Source organism: Pieris napi, chromosome 21 (assembly GCF_905475465.1).
Source record: "Pieris napi chromosome 21, ilPieNapi1.2, whole genome shotgun sequence".
NCBI lineage: Eukaryota > Metazoa > Arthropoda > Insecta > Lepidoptera > Pieridae > Pieris > Pieris napi.
Window position 1 is genome coordinate 6,679,251 of NC_062254.1, and position 22,369 is coordinate 6,701,619.

The following is a 22,369-nucleotide window of genomic DNA, read 5'->3' on the forward strand; positions in this document are numbered from 1 at the left end:
TTACGCGTTTTCATTAAAATGGCTAGACACAAAGGAACATACGCCAAAGTGGGTACAGAGGATGGAAAATTATATGTGATTAAATGAGAGTGTGCATGCTTTATAATAAATGACGCAATTATTCCGTCAATAGATGGCGCTATTAAATGTATATTATTAACAACTAATACTTATTCTAGACAGTTTTTGTTTGTTGTAAAGTGTATTCACCTTTGGGTACATTGTAATTACACGAGTCTTAATACCATATATCCAATAGCTTTCTAATTCGTCTAGAATGTCGCATGCAGTCTACGTTCTTTACAATGAGCGACGCAGAACTTTTGAATCAATCTCTCTGAATAAGTCTTTATCATTAGCACTTTTATTTTTAAAGTAACCGGGCTATTTGTGAAGTGCGTTGACTGTTTTAATATTAGTCGAGTTTTCACCGGATTAAAAATATTGAACTAACTGATTCGCTGTTTTATATCAATTATGTTTTTAAATTGTTTACTTCATAGTTCTGCCAAAAGATGGCGCTAATATTAACTGCGAATCTTTCTTCTTAAAAGTTACACTCATTGTGAAATGCCGATATTGTAACCACACGAGTTTTAACCCGATAAAATACATGTTAAAGCTTTGTCGTATACGAAGTGCTCAATATTTATATGAAATGATACAATGAATTAATTTAATTTATTAGTTAACTTAAAAATCATGATTTTGTAAAAAGTCGTAACAATCTTATCCATTAATAGTTGGTAATAATAATTATATATATAATAACAATGAGCAGCGTTGGCCTAGTGGCTTCAGCGTGCGACTCTGGAATGGAATTTCTTTCTATGTGCGCATTTAACATCTCAAACGGTGAAGAAAAACATAGTGAGGAAACCGGCTTGCCTTAGACCCAAAAAGTCAACGGCTGTCAGGCACAGGAAGCTGATCATCTACTTGCCTATTAGATGACAAATGATCATGAAACAGATACAGAGATCTGAGGCCCAGACCTAAAATAATTTAATCAAAAAGCAAGCTTTTGTAAGTAAACGGATTTTTGGATGCTTCTGGTGTTTAACAAATGTGTTTTGTGGCAATGATGTTTATTTGAAAAATGTTTTATAAGTTGCATTTAAAAGAAAATACACTTTATTTAATTGCTTGTAATTATTACTATTTTTTTATTAAAATTTACTTTACTGACGCGGTATATCTCTCGTTGGAAAAACACAAAATTAATTTTATTCGAATCCTTACACATTTAGCCTGACAAATCAGTTATTAACATTTCTTTAAAGCACGCAATACGTCGGGTATTTCTTTTTAATTGTGACAATTAAATACGTAACGTAAGAGCACTGTTGGCCTAGTGGCTTTAGCGTGCGTTCGAATCATACCTGCGTACAAATGTAATTTTCTTTCTATGTGCGCAATTAGCACTTCGTCACAATTAGCACATGTGTCAGACAGAAGGCTATACTTGGCTATAAAAATAATCTAAGAAAACTATGCAATCTAATGCCAAGATTTATTTAAGGTTGTAGCGCACTAATGTACACACCGGATTATTCTTAATACATAAACGCGTATGGTAAAGTGTATTTTCTTTAGACAGTAATTATACAGTTATTTTTTAATAAAGGTTTAAGAATAACTTTATTTCTCATAAGAATTGCATACAAAATTCACTTACTGAGAAACACATATTTAAAACTAAGATTAAAAATTTGAAATTAGAGCGCACAGATGTAGGTACATATATAAAATAACAAAACAGAACAGCACCAAAAATGTGGGTAGACATAATAAACTTGATCAGTCAACCAAGCAAAACACGGATGTTCGAATTTGATTTTTTACTAGATGTGGCATTGATGGCATAGTCTGATATAACAAGTTTACATTGATTATTTTAATTTTTTTCATAACACTATTTTATTTTTAGTTTATTCCTATATTTATATGAATATACTCTGCTAATCGAAATCTTTATTATAATAATGAAATGTGTTCTTTTTCATGAGAGCCTAATTGAGAGAAATTAGAATATAATGTGGAAATCGAATTATGGTCTCGAATTAGCTTTTTAATTTGTCTATGTGCTATATAATCATTGTTATTGACTGTTTATGTAAATATTGTATTATTTTAAATTCAATATACTATTTTATTTATTCCTTTTATTTCTTACACCCATAATTAACATGTTAAGAATCATTCTGAGTTAAAAATTGTAAAATCTGCTCCATAGCGGTTGGATTGTCTTCGGGGACCTGGAAAATAGATGCATACGTTCTTTACTATTTCAGTTTAGTTTTTTATAAACAAAAGAAAAGTGCGTTGACGGTCTGCTGTGGAGGTTGCAATGATTTATTTCTCATTGGGAATGAAAAAGAATGCATTGCCTTCCTAACTAAACTTTTTTTAGTAATCCCTACAAGTAGGGAGGTCTGTTTTTTGGCGAATTCATTGACATTTTGTTTCATGAAGTCTGACGTATTGGTTCCCAATGTCGCTTAACATCCGTCGTTCCACTACTGAGCGTTTTTAAGGCAGATTTTGCTGCGCACCACCACTATGTGGAACCAGCTGACCAATATATTTTCGAACCAATACGACTTAGGGAACTTCAAGAAAAAAAGGTATCGATTCCTAATAGGCCGGCAATGCACTTGGCAATGTGAGTGTCCATCACTTAACATCAGTTGAGCCTCCTGTCCGTTTGCCCCTGTTATATAAAAAAAGCAATGTAAAGAAGATTAAAAAGAGTGGTGAAGAGTTGCAAGTTCTTCTCGCCCGCTCTATTGATTTGAGAACTGGTTGTAAAAGTAAATTTAGATTTGATTGTTATATTAGATATACCCTCTCAATAACACTTTTAAAACATACCCAATGCCCGGAACCGAACACTGCCCAAAAACTCAATTTTCCGTATGTTTTGTAGAAGCCGCTTCTTTCACCTCGTATTGGCACTCTTTTCGCATCGAAAAAGTGTTTTGCACCGTGCCATTTCAAATTATGTACCCAATTTGTTGCACCTAAAAGTATCTATCACGTTAATAGTTCAATTTTGAGCAAGAGTCCAAGAGTAGACCTGAAAACACTACATTTATTTGAAAAAGGTTTTCCAAATATATTACATAATACTATAACAGTCAAACTATTATCAAAATTCTTACAACTATATATAAGTGATCTATAAAGCGAGAGATATAAAGTTATTATAAAATTTTGGGAAGAATAACTCTGCGAGTCTGTGAGTAAGACTGTGTGGAAAGGGTAAAAAACAATTCGTGAATGTACCAACTACTTTTATTTATAATAAATTTCAAGTTATAATTTCCTTGGATAATATGACGCTAATATTCACATATTATCGTCATCTTGTCAAGATGTTTGCTGTAAATGGTTAAACTTGATAGTTTTACAAAATTATAAAATTTTATTCCGGTAAAATCTACTGTGTATAATATATACTCGGTAGACTACCAATTTTATGCGTTTCAAGGATAATGAAAAACAATTATACCGGCGTAATCCTCAAAATAAACATAATTCTCGTTTAAACTTATAATAATGAAAATATTTCAAAGGAAGTTGTTAAAAATCATGAATATTAACATCTCATAAATAATGATGGTAATTTACGTAATAATAACGGAAAAGGCCAAATTAAATTACTCACCACACAATGGCGTCACTGCATCCAAATTTCCATTATACACAACAACTTTTAAGTTTGTTCGATTTAGTAGAATTTCTACTGAAAAATAAATTTTTAATTCAAATCTGCTGGCACAATAAAAATTTGCTGTTTATACGGTACTTCCACAATTCTAGGAAATCCTACTTCTCCGTACATCCTTGGTCCTTCATTAGTTTGGACCTTTTGTCTAACCTACTCATTCTGTCATATTTGTGTGAATATAGAAGAAAAATATCATCAATGAAAATTGATTAACAACTAAACTTTAACACACTTTTACACAAATTTGATTTTTCTTTGTGTTGGCCTAGTGGCTTCAGCGTGCGCCTCTTATACCTGAGGTCGTAGGTTCGATCCCCGAATGTGCACCAATGGACTTTCTATGTGCGCATTTAACATTTGCTCGAACGGTGAAGGAAAACATCGTGAGGAAACCGACATGTCTTAGACCCATAAGTCGACGGCGTGTGTCAGGCACTGGAGGCTGATCACCTACTTGCCTATTAGATTTAAAAATGATCATGAAAAAGATTCAGAAATCTGAGGCCAAGACCTAAAGAGGTTGTAGCGCCACTGATTTATTTTTATTTATTTTAGTAGTTATTTGAGTAACAATAGATACGCATATATTCATTTATATCTCTTACCACTTATAATTTTAAATATCATCATCGAAAAGAAATCAATGCTCCTTAGCAAATACTTACAAAATTTAGTACCAGGCTCAACAAAGCTATTTTGCAAGCTAAAATAGACATCATATGTCAGATGTTGCCAATTGATACTTTGATTAACGTTAAGAGTCGGTTTAACAAACATATTCATATTCTCATCTAGTTTTTTTAAAAGTAATCTGTAGCTATAATGATTGACATTTTCCAAATTTATCATATCATATCCGTAGGACGCGTCGTCCATTATTGTATCAAACATAACGTAGTCGAGTTGTCCCGCCTTCGAATAATTCCTTGTTTTAATGAGACTGCTGATATTTTCAGCTATTTTTGTAGCTGTCCTAAAGGCTTTGATGTCTATTAAACCCTGAAACAAAACCGAAAAGACAGTTTAAAATGTATTATCTGCCCTGCGAATTTGTAACTCACACAGAGGTTTTCGCGTCGGCGGTCGCTCTGAAATCAGTCGAGAAGCAGTAATTTTATGATTTGGCATTCTGATAAACAATAAACTACAAGCTCCCACCTTTTCAGAATGCCAAATCATAAAATGACTGCTTCTCGACTGATTTCAGAGCGACCGCCGATGCGAAAGCCGCTGTGTGAGTTCGAAAAGTGAGTTACAAAATCGCAGGGCAGTGTTAGGATTTGATATAGCCCACTTTATTGTTTACAATATTAATTCAGTAGTTCCTTAAAAGTGTTACTGATAAACCGACTGGCTAGTAAGCAAATTTTTATCAAAAAACTTGGATCAAAATAATTTTATGAAAATAAATTTTCGTATGATACTCACTTAAAAAACGTATTAGATTTTGAAATACATCTTGGAGAATATATACAATAACAAAAATTTACACAAAAAATAAGACATAAATAAGATATTAGTAGCAAGACTATTTAAATATATGAATAGCATACCATATCAAACAAAAAACGTGGTTGCTGCTTAGAAGTCTCACTAGTGTCTATCCAACCTCCGCCAATCCCAATTCCCTTGAAGTTCATCTTTATACGTTTTCTCTCTATAGCCTTAAAAAATATAAGTTAATACATATTCTGCTGCTATAATATAGTTTTAATCTCAACGCGTTGAACATCGGTTTCGCGTATATTATAAAAAACATTGCGATACTTACCGTATGTAGAAAATATCCCAACCTTGCAGTCAATTTACCACCATAGCTTTGGCCGACAACATAAGTCGGTGTTTTACGAAATTCCTTATGAATTTTGAAAAAGGCCTTCGTAAACCGCAGCAAATCTTTTACTGTAAATATATATATTTTTTAATACTGGCACTATAGTCTACAAAAACAGAGGTTCATCTATTTGTTTGCTCTTTTTTCTGTAAATGTATCAACATTTGGTCCGAAAGGGTGATTGAAACAATAAATAAAACGTTGCCAAACTAATCCCCATTGGAGGTTTATATTACGTAGTTTAAACTTGTTAGACGATATTATTTTTGAAGTTATACTTCTTTAGGCGCGTTATGAAAAATTGATGAGAGTGAAATTTTACGATGCGCTCGCACCGTGACACAAAATTAACATGAACAACGAAGTTGCCCACGGAAGATGCTACGGCATTGGACATAATTTAAAAACAACATTCGAATAATAATAGAATTTATGTTACACCTAATGTAAGAGAATAATAATAAATATTTTTTTATTTAATTTTTCAAATGTAAACTGAACTTTATTGACTATAATGACTCCTTTTCCAGTCTTTGATTGTTTAATTGTAATTAATTAGTTGCATGCAATCAAAAACTATTTTTAATAATGCCAAAGAAGTTTAACTTCTTACGCGCGTACATAAGTACACGCACCCTTTTTTTTAAATAGAGCAATCTACGTTTTAAAGGCTGTATTTGATACCTGCTTCTCTATCGCTTGTCACATATAAAGATGTGTTGACGGCGTAACTAAATCCCGCACCGACTGGATGGTCAATTAATAAAATGTTTCTACCATTCACCTAAAACAGCAAATAAGTTCGTCTTATTCATTATATGTTTAAAAAAAATTACAAATACACATCGTTTACCCATGTGTAATTTCGTGGTGACATATCTGTTTTCAAAGGCCCAAGCTCGCAAAAATTGCCAATTCCACTCGCAGCATTCCCCGGACCACCTTGAATCCAGATTATCAAGGGTTTTTGATCTGCGCCTGCCCTCGTCGAATCAGCATAGTATAGCCAGTAAAATAGAAATGCCCCAGGTCTAACTTCGATATATTTATGAACTGATTTCCAAGGTCTTTGACGTAGGGCTTCTAGATATTTATTTGATTCTGGAACTATATATCGTGACAGTTAAACATCACGAACATGACACAATGCAGGAAGCTAACGTAAGGTGAATACTTACCTTCACATGCAGCTAAGATTAGCCCGTGAAGCAAAACAAGTAATATATAAATACACTTCATAATTATTTAGTACATTAGGACTTTTCAATAAACAAGCACACGATAGCTTTGAAGCATAGTGTTCGAATGCGCTAAAAACTGTTCGCGGTGAGATCATTGTAATTTTAAATTAACTAAAACGCTAAATGAACGGATTAAAGGATTATCCTGATCGCCACAATTTTCGTCACGTGTTTTTAGTTAGACGTAGAGGACATCCGATATATTAATTACCAACATAATTGCGTACTAGAGCGTATACGTATATTGTCACATTAGCGCCCTATAACATTTTAAAAGGTAACCAAGGTTGCACTGTAGGGCCGATTAGAAGTAAGCACTAAGGAAATGAAAGTTGTTCTACCAGATCAATGTCTAGGTATTCTGTAATCTATATATATAAAAAGAAAATGGTGTTCGTTTGAGGCTTTTTCACGCTTAAACCACTGATCGTATCGACATGAAACTACCACCATTCGATGCGAAATTTTTCCTAGATGGTTTTGTGGATGATGGATTTATTTTTCCAATGTTCCTTCATTTTTTTATTGCTGTTTTACTTTTATGAAAATTTATACAAACGGACTTCACCGCGGAAACATTCGGGGAGGCTTCTTAGAACCTCAAAACATCAACATCTGTTAAAAACTCGATTTTCGAAAATTTTAAATTTTCTCAGCGGGAAGTCAAAAAGAAGAATAATAAAAATATGAAAAAAAAATAATAATAATGAAACATAAAATTTTATTTATTTCCTATTTTAATTCGCCCAGCGAAGCGGGCGGTAAACGGCTAGTAAAACTATAAAGTAACTTAACAACGCAATAATTTATTAAAATATTAAATCTATAAAGGAACGAATAACACCAGTGTCCTGAATGTTCCTTGGTTTTGGTTGTTTATGTTGATATTTGGTTGGTTCTGTGGTGAGGCTTTTGTGGTCTCTGTCTTGTAACGACTGCCTTGAGGGCTTTACTTGGAGTACACCCACAACATGATGAAGGGGAGCACCAACTAAACCAGGCTTGTATAGAATTTGCGGCTCTTGATCGTACTCGAGAACAGGCTTCAGGTGATCTAAAATAAAAAGGGGTTTTAATTGATTTTTAAAATTATTGTATACAGTATGTTTAAGACCGAGGCTTTTTTAGACTCTCCTTAGAATATTTCGAATAATTTCTGTTTGGGATCATTTGTCTAATATAAAATGTTTACATAAATATGTTAGTGTCATCCATTACACCTCGATATACAGGTAGGACTTTTAGCAGTATTTAGATATCATTAATTGTGATGTGCAACAAGAGATCTGAAAAATACAATTTTTAATTTGATTTGACAACTAGAAGTTGCACTAATAGACCAGTGCCGATAATTTTTAAAACCTAAAAAAATTACAGTAGGATGAAACCCATTAGAAAAGCAGGGGAATATGATTAAAAATGAAAGGAAAAATAAATTACGGTCGATCTGAGGTCGGGAAGGGGTCGGGGGGGGAGTTTTAAGGGTAAAAAACGGTTTATCTCGATTTCCGGCAATTATTTGATTAAAAATATTTATTTGTTCACCTTATTTTGAATTAATATCGAAAAAACACCCTAATTTTCAATCGAAAATTCTGACGTCAAAATTTCAGCTTTTTTCAAAAAGTTGGTGTCCTTTCAGTTCGTTGAAATCTCTACTTTCCTATGGTAAAAAAATATATATATATTACCATAGTAAATCTTCTCAGAAAACGCAAAAAATCGTATGCAGTAACGCCCAGACCTGTCATCCCCTTCCTTACTTCTCTATGAAATACGAAAATTTTAGCCCATCTAAAGGCTAAATTTTTTTTTTAGGTCACTCAGGTATATATAAGTTATCTTAAAATAGCAATAAATAGGCATCTGATTATAATTTAAAGAAGATTCATAGAGAAGTAGGGAAGGGGATGACGGGTCTGGGCGTTACTGCATACGATTTTTTGCATTTTCTGAGAAGATTTACTATGGTAATATATATATATATTTTTTTACCATAGGAAAGTAGAGATTTCAACGAACTGAAAGGACACCAACTTTTTGAAAAAAAGCTGAAATTTTGACGTCAGAATTTTCGATTGAAAATTAGGGTGTTTTTTCGATATTAATTCAAAATAAGGTGAACAAATAAATATTTTTAATCAAATAAATTACAGTGTATTTGGGATATAGAAAAGTAAGTTTTGACCAAATTTCGTTAAAAAAAAAATATTTTTGTTAAAGATAAAAATAAAAAACCAAAAACTTGGTTTTTTGAATTTTTCACATAAATTTTGAGGTTATGTGAAAAATGTGTGAATACAAAAGTTTTAGATCTTTTTATTACCTACAACTTTGCCATTTAACTTTCTTCGATAGGACTTTTAGTTTTGCCGGAAATCGAGATAAACCGTTTTTTACCCTTAAACCTAAATCCCCCACCCCTTCCCGACCTCAGATCGACCGTAATTTATTTTTCCTTTCATTTTGATCATATTCCCCTGCTTTTCTAATGGGTTTCATCCTACTGTAATTTTTTTCACTTTTTATTTATTTTAAAGGCTATCTGCACTGGTCTATAATTGCGTCGTACGCATAAAGTTAATATAGACTGTCACAGTTTATTTCAGTGCAATCAGTCAACCCCCTTCCTAGTGGGAGTGCCATGCTGTTACTTCGGGCTTCAGCCAAATGGGCAGGCACGACCGGGGCACTACCACTGTCTCACACAAAACGGGCGTGAAGTGCAATAGGTTCATCTTATTGTACTCGCGTTTCGTGAGGTGAGTGAGACTACCGGAACCCATGAAAAAAAGTATGAAAGTGCAGTTCGAATAATGGGTAACACGTAAAATCTCCCGCTGGTCGTCCATCATCGGAACATTCAGCATTCGATGGTGGTCGCACAGGATGCTATTCGTATTTAAAAACTTAAAATCTTGTGACAGGTTTGGATCTCGGGGTAAACGGGAAAATTTACCGAAGGCAAACCCTTCCACGCTTATAGTGGAATATAGACTTTATCAATGTCCGGGGGGATCAATTCTAACCTCAACGCGGTTCACTTTCATCTTGGAACTGCGAAGCCAGCCTTATTCTTCCTTACTTAGAGACACAGATATCAGCCTGGGTCCAAATTGGATCGCTCTTTTGTGCCGCAGACGGGAGTTTGTGATGCGCGGATGAGAGCATCCTCCCTGCGATTACGTCAGGATGTCTGTTCTCGTCGCCTCGGGACGCTTGAAGGAACAGACCTATCTATCCTCTGGTTGCGCGTTGACTGCCATGACCATCTGCGATTCTACGCGTGCCTGTATAGGTCCCATAGCGAAAATGCCGGAACTGAGCGACTCATTGAGCACATCCAAATGACTACAGATTCCCTGCTCGAAAAGATCCCGTCCGTCGAAATCGTGATGGTGACTTTAACGCCCACCATACCGACTGGCTCGGCTATGATACTACTGATCACGCGGGTAGGCCTTCATGACTTTGACTTGGCATATGACAAGACACAAATGGTTCCCGCAATTACGCGAATACCAGATGTAGATGGTCTCAACCCATTTTTTTTTGCACCTTCTGTTGGCCCCACATCCAGAGAATAGAGTTGCCCAAAATCGGTCTTGGTCTTGTTCTTGCATTTTCGCAAGAACAAGACCAATACCAAGACTGATGCCTGCAAGACTTGAGCAAGACAATACTTAAGCCTGCGATACCTTGCTGCAAGATCAAGACCAAGACCAAGACTGAGAGCGTAATACCAATACCAAGATCAAGACCAGGTGTATTGACGCGAGACCAATACCAAGACTGGCCTAAGTCTCGTCTTGGTCTTGCATTTGGGCAACACTACCAGAGAACTACCAAGTCTCCGTCGACCCTCCTCTCTGTTCGTTGGAGAAGTTTGGAGGCAAGGCTAGACGGTACTTTACTCCGGGCCACTGCTTGTAACTGTATAAAGCGCTAACCTCTGGGCGGGTGATCACTAGTACCAGCTCTTTCACTTGACCGTATTCAACAAGGAGCGGTTGAAAACGTCGACTACCAATTCCTCTCCGAGCGGTTTGATCCCTTGGCGTGGGTAAAGATGTGGGGTCATGCTGCATCTAATACTGCAGTTACCATGGATAGTGTTCAGAGGAGTTGTTCGGATTAATACCTGCAGCAGGGTTTATCATCGGACGTCGAGGTAGAATACGAAAATCCACCTGTATCACCTCGACGTCTGTGGTACCACAACAGAGTTTTTGTTAGCAGAATCTGCCGCGCACCACCACTATGTGGAACCAGCAGACCACTGAAGTATTTCCGAAGCGGTTCGACTTAAGGTCCTTTAAGAAAATAGCGTACCAAGTCTTTAAAGGCCGGCAACGCAGTCGCGGGATTTCTGGCATTGAGAGTGTCCATGGTATCACTTGAGGTAAAATCCTGCCCGTTTGCCCCTCGTTCTATAAAACAGCCAGTTTAGTGTATACAGCGATATGTTACTTAAATTAAAAAATATATATTAGTTTAAACATATTATAAGTATAAATATACATCCAAACTGCACACGATTCCAATAATTCCATCTGCGCGTTACTTAAGTTACTTACTTAAGTTACTTAAGCATTTATCAGTTTAAACTTATCATAAGGATAAATACACATATTTATACCTATACAAACTGCACACGATTGCAACAATTCAAAGACTTAAAAATAACTGCAATGTCAGCCTTGAATATATTTTTTTATATGATTCAATTTAAATTTACGTAGTTACTACGAGTATAATAGCTGCATATGCTATACGTTGCTCTTACTTTGCTGCACAACTGTCAAATTATCGATTTTATTACATATATATTATGTATAAGTATGCTTACATCAATAAAAACTTACGTTAATATAACCTCACATTAGTGAAAATACGTTATTTCTATATAATAGGTTGTTATGTAAAACTTGTTAGAAGATTCCTTGGTATGGATAAAAAATTTCCCCTACCTCAAATTTAACGTTTTAACATTGGAATTGTACTTCCTTAATAATTTATTACGACCTTAAATACTGTAAACAAATCATCGTATTATACATCGTATCGTATTTTACAATCGATTAAATTTTTCATGATTTATTACTTATGTTCCCGTTAGTGGTAACGGTGAAAGTCATGCCCTGCGCTGCTGTGTTATAATGTTTTTTTTTTTTTTCAATATAAATCTCATCACTAAGTTCCATCACAAAACACCATTAATCTAATATAAAACCAACAGAAAAAATTTATTCGGGTATTTAAGATAGACTGTTTTAATACAATGAATGGATGAATAATACGGAAGTATACATACCAGATGGAGTAAACCGCATTGGAGGTCTATATGAGTTGGTGCCGAAGTAGCCACCAGGCGGAGGTCGCTTCGGTGGATAAGTAGGCTTTACTGGCCGCATTGTTGAAGTTTCTGTTGGCTTCTGACCATGTCCGAAAAGGAATCCCAAAGGATTGAAGAACAATCGCTCCTTATCTCGCTTATTTTGATTTCGTGTAACTGTTGACATAAGAATTATGTAATTTTGAGTCATGTCAGGTTTTGCGACACACGGAGCGTATTACAATGAGCCAAAGTTGTATAAACTCATTTAACCTTTAGGACATAAAAAGTGGTATGTAACATCTTTACTGCAATAAAATGTTGTAGTCCTAATAAAAAAAAATACGAAATTTTATATAGTTAAATCTTTGTGCAAATCTTAAATAATTGTATTTATTTTAGACCTGTAACGAAACAACAAGGAACAGATTTCAATATTTAGTCAATATATATTTAGTTTTTAATTAAATATTGTTTTCGTCTTTACTCTGAAGATCTTAAAATTCATCAAATGTAATAACACTTTCGCATTAAAATTATACATATAAAAAAAAACGCTAATTATTAGATATTATTTATCAAGATCTGTACCTTGAAATGCTTGTAGGTCAAGAGAATGCGTGTTTTTTACTATCTTTTATTATATTTAGTTAAACTGAAATATAAAGTTTTTGTTTAACATAAATTTAAGTTAAACCTTTTGAAAAAACATTTTTATACAATATATCGTTTTATAAAAGCATGATTTTATTTCACAAATAAGAAAATTTACCTGAACTTAAATCATTCTCGTCGTAATCTTCGACATCACCGCAGTCATTGGGTTCATCCTGTGCATCATCCTGTAATCCTCCATGACTTTCTTGACTTCCATCAGCAAACAAACTGAAAATATGCCCAAAAGTCCTGGACTGCTGGCTATACCTTGGATATCGGCTATGTGGGGCTATTTTATTTGTAGGGCATGGTTTAACTGTTATTGTTGTCACTTCAGCCAAAAACAAGATCTGCAGGAAATAAACGTAAATTAGAAATTTTCACATATATTATATATATTTAAAAAAATACTTACAAAAAAGATTTTAATTATGTTTATAGAACTCATTGTCTTAACAATACATTACTGTGCGATGTCAAATTGATATCTGAATGTAAAATTTTAAAAGCTCGAGGTTTCCCACGCGCCAAGCGAATGCGTAAATCCTTGGGCAACGACCGCTCCTTTTTCGATAATGAAAATTCGTAATGGTGTCCGAATATAACCAAATTGACCTAAAATATGCTTACCCAGTTTTGATGAGACATTTAAAATTCAAATGTGTGAATTCTAATGGAGCGTACCCATACATTAGTTTTACTTATTATCTGCTTTCACTGTTATATATCTCATTTTAAAAAGTTATGTTTTCTTACGAACCTACGGTCTCTAGGTCTATGAGTATTTGATGTCGCAATATCCTTCAATAAGGTACATATACGTTTCCGTGATTGTCTTGATATAATTAAACCATAACCATAATTTTTAAAGGCTCTCTCTTTTCTATTATATTATATATATATCTTTTATTATTTTAATAGTACTCTACTCCCCTGCCATTATGTCCATGGACATTTTCTATCTCTTAAATTTTTACCAAAAAGATACAATATATTAATTAGTACAATAAACTAGTTCACGAATGACGCGTTACGCGTCTCGCGAGATACGCCCCGGCTACATCGGTAATATTTTTATTTACAATATTCATGGGCGAGCAGGGGCGCATTATATCTTATTCAATGACCAACTGTTTGTAGCTTATATCTATCATATTTTATACATAACTGGTCAGACGTTTGGCTACAATTCCACCTGATGTTAAGTGATCTCCAATACGCCCCGTATTGGAGATCACACCTGTCAAGAAGATGCCTATTTAACCGCCGCTTAAATTAACCTACATAAACTGTCTAGTGAAGATGAAAGGCAAGGCGTTCCACTCCTTTGTTGTTTTTACAAGAAACGATCAAAATCATATAATATATGATATATATTGTATCGATAATATATTATCTATGTAATTAAGTCAGAGTTGAAACTATCATACTATATTTGTAAAGTAAAATGTATTTCGAAAAATTTTGCAACAACGCCTGCCCATCTTTGCCAAATTTTAGAGTTTCAAAATATTCCGTATTTGTAAATCCTACTTGGTTGGTATAGCTATAAACTTTGAATTATGATAGTATTACATTAATTAATTAATTTATAATATATTTATATATTCACCCCTACTACTTTATTAGAATAGTAGGTAGACAATGATGATAACGATGTTGTAAATCAATAATTTAAGATATACATATTAACATATGTATATCTTATTATATTATTATATATATTTAAGCTAGTAGCTAGTAATTTAAACAAATTATATTATATATATTTTTTATTCGAGCAGAGTTAGGATTTATTTTATATTTTATGAGTTAGACTTAGTCGAAAGCCGTGTTAATATAATTTCTAATACAGTTATTGGCTTTTATATACATTTTTGTTTTTGTAAAAGGTTTCGTTTCAGTTACGTGCTGTACTAGCTGTAATCAGTTGTCTAAAAAAGATTACTCATAGGAAGATGACCGTGATTGTCTGGTGTACCAGTGCCGAACTATTAGGGCCGATTTACATTATCTTAGTGTTTAGGAGAGTGCTTTAGTACAACTTGAAAGGCAAGTTCTTTAGCGTAGCGTTTACTAAAGCAAGTAGCGTTTACATGTTTCAACTAAAGTACTATCCTAAACCACTCTCCTAAACACTAAGATAATGTAAATCGGCCTTTACATCACAGTTCTTACCGAGTGGCCACAATGGCACAGTGACAGCAGATGTTTATTGCCAAATGCTTTTCTACGACAACGCCCAAACTCACACTTCACGACAGACCATCGCAAGCTTCAAGAGTTACCGCTGGGAGCTCTCCTTCACCAACCATACTCACCTAGAGTAAAGTAGTCTTTTTTCAAAATTTAGACCATTTTTTTAAGTGGGTAACAACCGAGAGGCAGTGGTTAAAAACGGTTTCGCAGACTTCTACAGTAAAGTGATAAATAAACCGCGATCAAAAAAGGATTTGTTGGCTGAAATAAATTTAAATTTTACATCCATGATTAATTATAGTCTACAAGTATGAAGTAATAGTTCCTAGCAAGTCCCTAGTATGCAAATGTGACAACAGAATAATGACAATTGACAAGTGACAACTGCAACCATCTAATCTGTGATCTGCATCACTGCAATACAACACGAGAAGAGTACTGTGTTATTGATTTTTGCAAATCTATTTACAAAATACATTAATGAGTTAAAATGGCAAAGAAACAGGAAAAGGTGTATTTAGGATATGAAGAAGAAATCATAAATGATAAAAATCGAACGCTTCTTAGTTTTACAGTTAATAAAATTGGAGGTTTACCCGTAAGTATTATTCACAATGTTATCTCTTCTATTTCATACTTATACATAATGATGATATTTATTGACATAAATATTAGATCGAAATAAAAACGATTTTTTATTATAGGACTGGCCCTTACCAGAGAATTTTAAGATTCCTTCCAAATGTCCGATATGCAGTTTGCATAGGCTTTTAGTTGTCCAATGTTATGCTCCACTTGAAAACTCTGAATATCATCGAACCCTCTATGTGTTCGCGTGTATTAATCCCAATTGCTGGAACCAGTCAGAAAGGTAAGGAAGATTCCTTCATCAGATTCCTTCATATCTAAGATCAGGTCTCTTTATATCAATTAAGTAAAATCTAAGTATAGTGTAAAACCATTCTAGCTGGAGTTGTATTCGCGGCCAAATTAAAGATGACTCAAGTAAAACAAGTGCTGTTGTTGCCATACCAAGTGTAGATGCTAATTTAAGCTGGTGTAAAGGCTCAGATGATTGGGATGAAAATGACAATGGAGATTCAGCTAATGGAAATGTAATGAATGTGGATAATATTTCAAGCCCAAACATTCACAGGTTAGTAGAATTTTCATTACTTCAGAGTTAAAATTCTAGTTTCAGTTTGTTAAAACATTCTTCTACTTAATACAGAAGTATAAGTATACATATACTTAGCATTTAAGTATTGGTCTAGTTTTGCATTCTTTTAAATTATATTATGCCACCCACATAAAGTAATCTTCAAAAGTTAAGTTCTTAATTTTTATTGTCATAAATGCTAAAGATTTATAATTATATTTCCTGAATCACAAATCTGACATTGATATTGTTAAGAAGCTTTAAAAATTATGTTTTCTAAAATATGTACTGTCATTTTTCAGAAATTCTGATGATGATGATGAAAGTAATTCTTATGACTTAGAAGCCGTTGAACAAGCATTGGGAAATGTACACATGTATGATGCTCATAATGCAAATCTCTCTCCATTACAAGGTATATATATAAACATATTATATGAAAATGGTTACATGGTGTTCTCAAAAAATAAGTTGTGTTGTTTGTGCCATAGTGAATTATTATTTTAATTTTGTCAATATAAAAATAGTATATATTCATTTTTTATTATATACTTTTACACGCTAGGTATGAAACCAAAAAATAATATTGTGGTAACAAATATTAGTTTGACATAATTTTAGGAGCTGTAGGTGCTATAGGTGTTCCCATGCCAGCTGCAGAATTGGAAGGTGGAGATGAACCTGGCCTGGTCACAGTAGAAACCCCTACAGCGCCCACTAGCAATATTGAAGTGTTGTTACATCAGGTACAAACTATAACTCATATTATGTTTATGATTTATAGTGTCTGCAGAGGTTGTGAGAAAAAAATTATCACTTAAGAAAAAACTATAACAAACTTTATTAGTTACTAGAGTATAAAGCCAAAAGTAGCAGGAAATAATTTTGTAAATTTTCAAAATTCTCATACAATTAAAACATACATTTTAAGAAATAAAAATCTCTTCGGATTTCATCTTCTTATAAGTTGTAGGCCTTTTCTTAGCAGTTTTTCTCGTCCTTCGTACAACTTTTTATATTATGGATACAAAAGCTACCTTCATAAACAAAATTTTTATTTTATATTATTTTTATAAAGCTACGTCACGTCAATTAACCGAACGTATAATAACCATCATATATATATTACAGACAGCTGAATTACCTGCTGACTTGCGAAGTCGACTCATGCATGGCCCTTTACAATTTGTCCCAAAATATATCTATGTAGAAGAAGAATGGAAGAAGTCTTCTTATAATGATGAGAAAATAACTGAATTGCTCAACAAATACACGAAAGAATCAGGTCAGTATTGGCCTTTTCAGATAAACTTTATTTTACAAACAAAAAAAAAACTTTTTTGTATTTTTTTGAATTACAAGTGTTTTTATTAAGTGTGTATTATGAATTCGATAAAACAGTGATAAATGTAATAATGATATCATAATATTGCATGTGCTATAATATTGTATCTAACATTATTTTTCCACCAAGTATAAGTCAATAATTTATGTTAAATTTAAATTAAAAATGTAAGTGAACTGCTATCTTAAGTAGAAGAATATATGTATAAAGTTTCGGGTTTCAAAAAAGGTTGTTATTTCTTAGATGGGTATTAATCTTATCAATTATAGATAAATAACAACCCATAAATCATATTACAATTATCTTATATTAGACCAGTGCAGATAGCCTTTAAAAATAATAAAAAGTGAAAAAAATTACAGTAGGATGAAACCCATTAGAAAAGCAGGGGAATATGATCAAAATGAAAGGAAAAATAAATTACGGTCGATCTGAGGTCGGGAAGGGGTAGGGGGGGGGGGGGAGTTTTAAGGGTAAAAAACGGTTTATCTCGATTTCCGGCAAAACTAAAAGTCCTATCGAAGAAAACTAAATGGCAAAGTTGTAGGTAATAAAAAGATCTAAAACTTTTGTATTCACACATTTTTCACATAACCTCAAAATTTATGTGAAAAATTCAAAAAACCAACTTTTTGGTTTTTTATTTCTATCTTTTACAAAAATTTATTTTTTTAAACGAAATTTGGTGAAAACTTACCTTATTATGTCCCAAATATACTGTAATTTATTTGATTAAAAATATTTATTTTTTCACCTTATTTTGAATTAATATCGAAAAAACACCCTAATTTTCAATCGAAAATTCTGACGTCAAAATTTCAGCTTTTTTCAAAAAGTTGATGTGCTTTCAGTGCGTTGAAATCTCTACTTTCCTATGGTAAAAAAAAATATATATATTACCATAGTAAATCTTCTCAGAAAATGCAAAAAATCGTTTGCAGTAACGCCCAGACCCGTCATCCCCTTCCCTACTTCTCTATGAATCTTCTTTAAATTATAATTAGATGCCTATTTATTACTATTTTAAGATAACTTATATATACCTGAGTGACCTTAAAAAAAATTTTTAGCCTTTAGATGGGCTAAAATTTTCGTATTTCATAGAGAAGTAGGAAGGGGATGACGGGTCTGGGCGTTACTGCATACGATTTTTTGCATTTTCTGAGAAGATTTACTATGGTAATATATATATATTTTGTAACTATAGGAAAGTAGAGATTTCACCGCACTGAAAGCACATCAACTATTTGAAAAAAGCTGCAATTTTGACGTCAGAATTTTCGATTGAAAATTAGGGTGTTTTTTCGATATTAATTCAAAATAAGGTGAAAAGATAAATATTTTTAATCAAATAAATTACAGTATATTTGGAACATAATAAGGTAAGTTTTCACCAAATTTCGTTTAAAAAAATAAATTTTTGTAAAAGATAGAAATAAAAAACCAAAAAGTTGGTTTTTTGAATTTTTCACATAAATTTTGAGGTTATGTGGAAAATGTGTGAATACAAAAGTTTTAGATCTTTTTATTACCTACAACTTTGCCATTTAGTTTTCTTCGATAGGACTTTTAGTTTTGCCGGAAATCGAGATAAACCGTTTTTTACCCTTAAAACTCCCCCCCCTACCCCTTCCCGAACTCAGATCGACCGTAATTTATTTTTCCTTTCATTTTGATCATATTCCCCTGCTTTTCTAATGGGTTTCATCCTACTGTAATTTTTTTTTGGTTTCAAAAATTATCGGCACTGGTCTATATAGGTTTTATCTATTTTTAGATTTAGAAGCAAATGTGAATGTAGAAAGGGGAAACTTGGGAGGAGAAGATGAAGTGTATGAAGAAGCCACACCGCTTCACGGAGATAGACTCTTCCACTCCTTCTTATCACGATTGCAAGACAACCCGGGACAGATACTTAGGTATGACGATATTCTAAATGAAATTTTCATAAAATTCTAAATGTCAATTATTATCTAATTATTAATTTTCTTTCCATGGTCCAATGTTAGAAAATACACATACTTTGAAAGTGAAAGGTCCAATTTTTAGTATGATATATTAATATTTTTTGTTAGTGTGCTATTTGTTTATTATTATTTACAGCTTAGGTTGTATAAATTATTCAATAAAATTGTTATGTATATGATAATTATTACAGTGAAAAGACTGTCATTGCTATTTTAGATTGTATATAGTTATTATTAAAAAGAATATTTTAAACTATAATGAAGAGGGGCGTTTAATTTTGTATTAATTTAATTTTAACTATTAAAAACCCGTACCTGCGTTATTACTGCAAAATATAATATTTTGTAAAGTAAAATTGCTGATAGCTAACATTCTTAAAGTTGAAAGTCAAATATTAAAACTGTATTTTTTTGATGCTATACAATGCTTGTTTAACTGTCTCGTCTTCAAATACACTAAGTTAATTAATCAACTAATTAATAAGGTCAGCGGCTAGCTTTTTTAATAATTACATATGCTGAAAGTTTTGTTGCTGCATTGATAGTATTCTATTTTTACAGGTACAGCCGCGGCGAACCACCACTACTTGGAGCGCCTATAATGTTAGACAGCCCATCTTGTCCATTAATTTGTACCCGATGTGGTGCCAATCTAATCTGTGAACTTCAACTAATGCCGCGATTTGCAGAAACGCTTCAAGTGATTCCCGGAAATATATGTCTATCCCATTTGCATTTCTTATCTGTGCTCATTTTCACTTGCTCTCAAAGTTGCTGGCAACCCAGTGATATATATGTTCCGGAAACTGTTATATTTCAACCGGAAGTTATCTAAATATCTTGACATTTGCAGTGACTTAAACGTCAAAAGATCGAGATTGTTTGTCAATGTTTACTAAAGTTGGTAATAAATAATATTAACTTGTGGTCTGAAAATTGGCCACATGTGAAAGTACTATAAACTGTGGTTAGATTGACAATCATTAATATCTATTTTGGGTATTACAAGGTTTTAGAACGATAGGGAAACTGATGTAGTTTTAGATCTTATTTCGTTTAGGCTAAGATTTATTATTGTAACCTTGTAATTACGTCCCTTGTCAATGTCATTTAAAATATATTTGTCTTTAATCCTACTTCCAAATAACGCACATAGAAGTTAAATTTTTTGTATAAATCAATGTTAATACAGTTTCAAATGTAATATTGTTTTGTCTCTTTCTATCTTATTGAACGACGAAAAGAGGGCTGTAACTGTTAAAATTTTAATTTAGTTTTTATGGATAACGTTGTTTTTGTTTATATTTATTTAGTACTAGCTGGCCTGGCGAACATCGTACCGCCTAACAGTCGATTCTTAATTTTTTTAAATACTTATTCTGCTATTCGGGACACCGGTCTAGCTAGTAAGATAAAAAAAAGATAGTTGATAATACAACAAGTACATTATGTCAAAAAATTAAAATTTACCTTCCCGGAACCCCTCCACTAACACTTGAACTTTATGATATGGTATTAAAGTTCAAATTGCCTTTAAATATTATTACGAATATTTTGTATGGGAATATAGAAAAGTGTTGTTTTTAGACTTTTTCATTCAATTTTTTTAATTTTTCAGACAAATCGGTCAAGCCGTTTTCATGTTATGTCGTGACAACGGAAAACGGGTTTCATTTTTATATATATAGATATGACTAATATTTATATTGTTTTAAGGTACTCATATAATATATATGTGAATGGTTTCGTTATCATATATAATGAAATGAGACATTTCTTCCTTTAAGAGCTTACCAGTTTATTAAATACCAAGTAATATCACATTTTAATCTTACTTCAACTATTAGAAATGAAAATTCGTCTGTATCTGTGATTATAAACTTTGTTATAGTTCGTTGTTGTAATTAGATTATAGGATTTTGTCTCTAGTATTTCCAGCTGTATTGCCTTTAGGGTGGGTTCTGACGACAAACTAATAAAAGATGAAAATACTTATAAAAGGTAATTGCTATAATTGACCTCTGAAACTGCAATCAGTTTACCAATGTCAATCCATTTAAGGAATATTTAACATAATGTTGTTCTAGTCAGTGATTTTTAGTGAGAAATCGTGCCAAGACTTAGTTTGTCGTCTGCACTAATAGTGTATTGCATTTATTAATAATTGTCCATTCGATACCTGCCAAAAGTAGAAACTACGTTCTAACTTAATCTTCAGCTATGTAGTGAAACATGGAAATCATTTTTTCATTTCAGTTTTGAGGGTAGTTTCAAAATTTAATATTTATTGTAAGAAGTAAAAGCAATAAAATATTATACTTGAAGTTTATTATTGAACCTTAATTACGTCATGTCACATGTGCAACCTGAGACGTTCAGAAATCAGAATATCTCAAATAATTTAGTCTAATACAATAAACATAATTAAGATGCGATCCAATTTTAATTGACTAAAAATAATCGAACAAAACGTTTCGTTTTGTATAACATATCACCTCCACGTGTCGTTCCACGATCGGGTGTTTTTTAAGGAAGTTTTTGCCGCGCACCACCACTACGTGGAACCAGCTGCCCGCTGTAGTAATTCCGAACCAATTCGACTTAGGGTCCACTTCCAGAAAAGGGCGTAACAATTCCTAAAAGGTCGGCAACGCACTCGCAAGCGCTCTATATATTCATGGCGTGTTCATGGGCGGCGGTATAACTTAACATCAGATGAGCGTCGTTGTTTAAAATAAAAAAAAAATTTTCTAATATTAAAATTAAAATAATTATATTCTACGTTATTAAATTGGTATCGGTAGACATCCCTACTCATCGGCAAAGAAGACAGAGGGTGTAGGCAGAGAGAAAAAGCCGACGTAAAAAACTCTCGGTACTCTTTTAAAATATCAAATCA

The 22,369-nt window shown here is 32.9% G+C and overlaps 3 protein-coding genes across 5 annotated transcripts; 1 reads left to right on the top strand and 2 right to left on the bottom strand.

Moving 5' to 3' along the window:
• Positions 1-2,159: 2,159 nt before the first annotated feature.
• Positions 2,160-7,103, bottom strand: LOC125060397 (retinoid-inducible serine carboxypeptidase-like). Of its 3 annotated transcripts, none has more exons than XM_047665284.1 (9): positions 6,746-7,103; positions 6,421-6,668; positions 6,252-6,351; positions 5,505-5,635; positions 5,287-5,397; positions 4,399-4,732; positions 3,671-3,748; positions 2,875-3,023; positions 2,160-2,258 (listed from the first exon to the last, which is right to left on the bottom strand). In XM_047665284.1, the coding sequence occupies exons 1-9, from the start codon at positions 6,804-6,806 to the stop codon at positions 2,193-2,195; spliced, it is 1,278 nt and encodes a 425-aa protein (XP_047521240.1). In that variant the 5' UTR covers positions 6,807-7,103; the 3' UTR covers positions 2,160-2,192. The 3 variants fall into 3 exon arrangements, with proteins under 3 accessions (XP_047521240.1, XP_047521239.1, XP_047521241.1); XM_047665283.1 differs by having other exon boundaries at positions 6,421-6,674; positions 6,746-7,102; XM_047665285.1 differs by lacking the exon at positions 2,160-2,258 and having other exon boundaries at positions 2,966-3,079; positions 6,421-6,674.
• Positions 7,104-7,511: 408 nt separating this feature from the next.
• On the bottom strand, positions 7,512-13,348 carry LOC125060501. Its single transcript, XM_047665447.1, has 4 exons — positions 13,216-13,348; positions 12,916-13,150; positions 12,123-12,320; positions 7,512-7,862 (listed from the first exon to the last, which is right to left on the bottom strand). The coding sequence occupies exons 1-4, from the start codon at positions 13,246-13,248 to the stop codon at positions 7,618-7,620; spliced, it is 711 nt and encodes a 236-aa protein (XP_047521403.1). The 5' UTR covers positions 13,249-13,348; the 3' UTR covers positions 7,512-7,617.
• A 2,052-nt stretch (positions 13,349-15,400) lies between these two features.
• Positions 15,401-20,427, top strand: LOC125060485 (programmed cell death protein 2-like). Its single transcript, XM_047665430.1, has 8 exons — positions 15,401-15,597; positions 15,704-15,870; positions 15,967-16,155; positions 16,461-16,573; positions 16,780-16,904; positions 17,290-17,443; positions 19,281-19,422; positions 20,032-20,427. Exons 1-8 carry the CDS (start codon positions 15,490-15,492, stop codon positions 20,303-20,305), a joined length of 1,272 nt encoding a protein of 423 aa, XP_047521386.1. The 5' UTR covers positions 15,401-15,489; the 3' UTR covers positions 20,306-20,427.
• Positions 20,428-22,369: the final 1,942 nt, after the last annotated feature.

Bases quoted from the DNA above. Each gene is read 5' to 3' on its own strand.
- LOC125060397 (XM_047665283.1), bottom strand. From the start codon at position 6,806: ATGAAGTGTATTTATATATTACTTGTTTTGCTTCACGGGCTAATCTTA. The intron at 5,636-6,251 runs GTATCAAATACA...ATATATTTACAG, and splicing joins GACAAGCGATAGAGAAGCAG to TAAAAGATTTGCTGCGGTTT. The intron at 3,024-3,670 runs GTGAGTAATTTA...AGATACTTTTAG, and splicing joins TGCAGTGACGCCATTGTGTG to GTGCAACAAATTGGGTACAT.
- LOC125060501 (XM_047665447.1), bottom strand. From the start codon at position 13,248: ATGAGTTCTATAAACATAATTAAAATCTTTTTT. The intron at 13,151-13,215 runs GTAAGTATTTTT...TATTTCCTGCAG, and splicing joins ACATAATTAAAATCTTTTTT to ATCTTGTTTTTGGCTGAAGT. The intron at 12,321-12,915 runs GTAAATTTTCTT...TTATGTCAACAG, and splicing joins CGAGAATGATTTAAGTTCAG to TTACACGAAATCAAAATAAG.
- LOC125060485 (XM_047665430.1), top strand. From the start codon at position 15,490: ATGGCAAAGAAACAGGAAAAGGTGTATTTAGGATATGAAGAAGAAATC. The intron at 15,598-15,703 runs GTAAGTATTATT...TTTTTATTATAG, and splicing joins ATAAAATTGGAGGTTTACCC to GACTGGCCCTTACCAGAGAA. The intron at 17,444-19,280 runs GTCAGTATTGGC...ATCTATTTTTAG, and splicing joins CAAATACACGAAAGAATCAG to ATTTAGAAGCAAATGTGAAT.